The sequence below is a fragment of the Camelina sativa genome, chromosome 7, assembly GCF_000633955.1.
Source record: "Camelina sativa cultivar DH55 chromosome 7, Cs, whole genome shotgun sequence".
NCBI lineage: Eukaryota > Viridiplantae > Streptophyta > Magnoliopsida > Brassicales > Brassicaceae > Camelina > Camelina sativa.
The window spans coordinates 12,176,736-12,181,032 of record NC_025691.1 but is presented as its reverse complement, the minus strand read 5'-3'; the positions used below and the strand labels follow the sequence as shown (position 1 = coordinate 12,181,032).

The window sequence follows — 4,297 nt, the reverse complement described above, 5'->3', positions numbered from 1 at the left end:
GTCATGATCTGATGAGTTACTAACTTTGATATTTAATCGTTAAAACTGACATGTACGTGTCATGATCTGGTGAGTTTTTAACTTTAATTTATGATCGTTAAAACTAACACGTGTCACGATCTGGTGAGCTACTAACTTTAAGAACCAAGCTTTATATAATAAGATTTTTTGTTTATGTTTTATTTATTTTTTTATATTTAAGTTAGGCAATATCAGATTTTTTTCTCTAAGTTTAGGATTATTGTTAATAATTTTCTTTTTTTTTTAGATGTTGTAGTTGTGTGAATGATAGAATAGAGTTTTGATAAAATGAAGAAAACACTATTTAGACCATTTTCGTCCTACATAGTGGACAGTTTTTGTTTGCATACAACCATGTGATTATTCATTCATTGTGATAGATGTGGTTACATTTGAGGGTGTTGATATCATCATGACCTTTGAATGTTTCTAGGCGAATAGTGCAGGCTTCATTTTCTTCAGTTTTTGTTGGTTGTCTTTTGGAGTTCTCTAGATCTGCGATGAGTACATCAGTGTCGATTATGGTATTTGCATGGAAGGTGTAATCTGTGACTATGAAATATATAACAATAAACCTACATCTTTGATGTTCGGTTCTTTGAACTGCAATAAGGAATTGGAGGAACCTTGTTGTCATTCTTGTTGCCACGTTCTCTTCAATTTCATGATATGTTAGAAGATAGTGGAGATTGCTTCTCAAGGTTGGCGATGTAGGGTTGTTGCCGTTTGGAATGTAAGGGATGTGGATGATGATGTGGTTTAGATCGGTGTTTGGTCTTATGATCATGAAGATGATTTCATTGGATCTTTGCCTAGTAGAGCTGATAGTTTCATATGAAAAAGTACATTGGATATTTTGTGCATCTCCCATGTTTTGGTTTTTTTTTGTTCTTCTTATTTTGTTTGTTTGTTGCATGACAATGTTTATTTATATATATGTGGCCGTAGTCGTTTGGAGTCTTGAGTTTTGTGTTGGTTACTATTGGTTTTTGGAATTCTTTCTTCATTCTTTGCCGTTAATTTTCTATTTATTCGTAATATTCATTGAGTTTTGTTGATGCGTTTTTTTGTAGTTTAATAGTCCTTCTTAGCTACTGAATTTATATATTGGGGAACTGGGGAAACACATCCGACTAAACGAAAGTCGTTCTTAGCTACTGAATTTAAGATCAATTATGTTGTTTAGATATTATTACGAGCCTTTAATTTGTAATGTCGGTGGCCCATTGTGTTGGGGTTAGAACTATTTAGAGGTGTAGTGTATGTTTGGTTATCATTGTGGGGTTAGCGTCAAGTTATTTATTGTTTATAGATGGTGAGTTGTTTTTAAAGGATCGAAGCCCATTTAGTTGTACTCGTCCGTTGGCCTTTTTTCCTTTTTAATTTTTTTTCCCGTGTTTATATTTTCGTTTTTGCTTTTGTTTGGACCAAAGGTGTGTTGAGTTCCGGCTGATTAAGTTTTTTTGTTTTGGTTATTGTTGAATTTGTTTTGTTTAGTTTTTTTGTTTGTCTGTTCTGAGATCCGTATTGCGGTTAGACTCAATTGAATGTATACTCCCGGGCATTTTTTTTTGTTGTATTTTGGTCCTTCGAGATTTAGATTCAGTGAAGTTGGATCTGGTTCATATGGGGGTGTTTTATATATAGATTATCTCCATTTGTCTCGGTTGTTTGAATGAAACTAAACATGCCTTCGATTACTCTGAATTTTGTTTTATTATTGAAGGCCCCATTGATTTTGTTGGTTCGTTTTTGTTTTTTTTTCCGTCTTTTGTAATTTTTTTTTTAATGTTCGTTGGTCTTATGTCATTTTGTGTGTTATACTTTTGATTATTTATGTCCCTTTTTCAGCTTTTTGGGGTTTTTTTTAAACCCACCTGTTTGGAAGATATTTTATATGTTTTCGGTGTTGGGTATTTGAGATTTGTGGAATGAAGTAGTGTTTGTATGACTTTATTAGGTAATATGAATGAGGTTCCTTTTGAGGAGACATAGAGGTTAACTACAACGTACTCTAATGTAATTTTTACCTAATTCATAGGACGAACATGAGCCAGTATTTGAGGTTGTTTTTTATGTTTTTTTAGGTGACTATGATGCTTCAGCTTAACCATTTATAGCGAAAGTATAGCTGGGGGCTGGGGAATTCTGAATATGTTGCTATTTGAATACATATATGTATGCGTTGGCTTTTTTGTTGAATCACGCTTTAAATAGTCTTGGGACACCTAATGGGAGAATAAAGAGAAAGTTGTTTAGTTTCGTTTACAGAAAAATGTAGGTCGACTGTGAAGATGTATGATATTTCTCTCTCTATTCCTGTTGTGATTATATACTTGTAACTCTTATTTACCCATATACTTTCCACGATTCCTGTTACTTTCTTGTGGTTGTTCATGCGAGTGGGAGTTGATTTTTTTGGTTTGCATTGAGATTATCCTCTTATGAGTACCTATGAACATATTGGGGTTTATGTTTTTAAAAAAAAAATATTTGAAAATACCTATATGTTGGTGGTTTAGTTATGCTGCTCCATCTTGTTTGATTGTAATGTCTTCAAGTGCGATTTAATGGCATGCTTGTGTATTATGGAAGATTGTTAGGTTGACGATTCATAGTTTTGTTTTAAAATAAGTGTGTTATGTACTACTAGTGAATCTAAAATAAGTGTTTTAATAAAACTTTATTTCCAGCGTGTGTGCCGGTAAGTATTTTTCCTTCAATAACTCGGTCTCCCAGTTTTGTGGCTATTAGCCTCGTGTCGTTGCATAGACCTTCTTTTTGATTAATGTTCCTCATGAGCATTATAGGGACGCCAAGTTTTAAACTTAACTTATGTTTCGGCATGCCTGGATACTCTAGGGAGTTTAAATACTCCATAGTCGTCCCCGATTGTATCCGCCTTACCGATGCTATCATAGCTGAAATATTCTTTTAACTCTCCTTCTACTTCTGCTAAAATGTATGCATTAATGTCATCCACTGTTTCGTTCCTTGGAGTTAGAATAGCACTTTCTGTTAGGGCTTCAGTTTTGCTTTGAAGGGCGAGTTGTGGCTTTCTTGATGTTTGAGAAATTTGCTGTAGTGGATCTCCAGTAGGTTCCAGAAGGAAGTTGTTTCCAATGATCACCTGTTTTCCTTTGTCATTCATATTTTCCTTGTTACGATCACACTCCGGGGTTGTTCCATCGCCTACACTTAGCAACCAAGTAGCAAAACCTGTTTCTGACTGGTGTATTCTCATGTTTTTTACTAAGTGATAAATGTTGCATGCGTCCCATATATATAACTTGCTTATAGACGCTAGAACTGTATCTGCTCGTGTCCCATGTGTTATTACTGGGAGTATTTGACAGAAATCTCCCCATAGAAGCACAGTTTTCCCACCAAACATTTTTTCGCTAGCTGTTGAATCTTCCGTAGACATTAAATCTCTTAGTGTCCTATCTAGGGCTTTGAACGTGTGTTGATGAGACATTGGCGCTTCGTCCCATATGATCAGATCTGTTTTAAGAAGCAATTCTGCTAGCATTATATTTGGGCTAATATCGCATATTGAATCTTCTGCGAGATTTAGTGGTATCTTAAATCTTGAATGTGTTGTTCTACCATCTGGTAATAGCAATGCTGCGATGCCCGATGACACTACAGGTAGGACCACTTGGTTTAGATGATCTTAGCTTTGCGATTATTGTGTTGTAGAAAAAAAATTTCCAAGTTCCACCAGGTCCATTAAGGAAGAATATTTTGCCTGATTTGTTGGCTACTGATTCAAGAACTGCATCATAAACTATTCTCTGCTGACTGTTTAGTAGTTGGAAGTGTCTTTGATGCTCTTTGTGCTCTTTTTGTTTGTTTGTCATACAATGATTCTTGTTTCAGCAAGCTGTTGCCGAGGGCTTTCAGAATTTTTTTTTTCAGGCGTTGGAATTTCTAGGAAATCTGTGAGGGAACGATCGTGTTGGTGCAAAAGTAATTTGACTTCTATCAAAGTATATTGTTGCAGTTCCTCTTCGTTAACGTAAGCTTCTTAAATCCAAATTCCTATCGCTGTTTTTCAATAATGCCTTCAGATAATGATTTGCAAAAGTTTTCCCATAAACGTAATGGGTTAGCCACCTCACAGTAGATTAGCATAAAGGACAAATAGATAACGTAACTGATTTGAAGTTGCCCATTGAGTTGACTCATCCATCACTTTATGCCACTCCATATCGTTGTCTAGTATACCTCTAGCCCTACATGCTTCTTTATAACTTTTTCTCTTCTCAACACC

The 4,297-nt window shown here is 35.1% G+C and overlaps 1 protein-coding gene across 1 annotated transcript; it reads right to left on the bottom strand.

Moving 5' to 3' along the window:
* On the bottom strand, window positions 2,855-3,499 carry LOC104704551. Its single transcript, XM_010420616.1, has one exon. The coding sequence runs from the start codon at window positions 3,497-3,499 to the stop codon at window positions 2,855-2,857; it is 645 nt and encodes a 214-aa protein (XP_010418918.1).

Excerpts from the sequence above, each read along its gene's own strand:
- LOC104704551 (XM_010420616.1), bottom strand. The coding sequence starts at position 3,499 with ATGTCTCATCAACACACGTTCAAAGCCCTAGATAGGACACTAAGAGAT.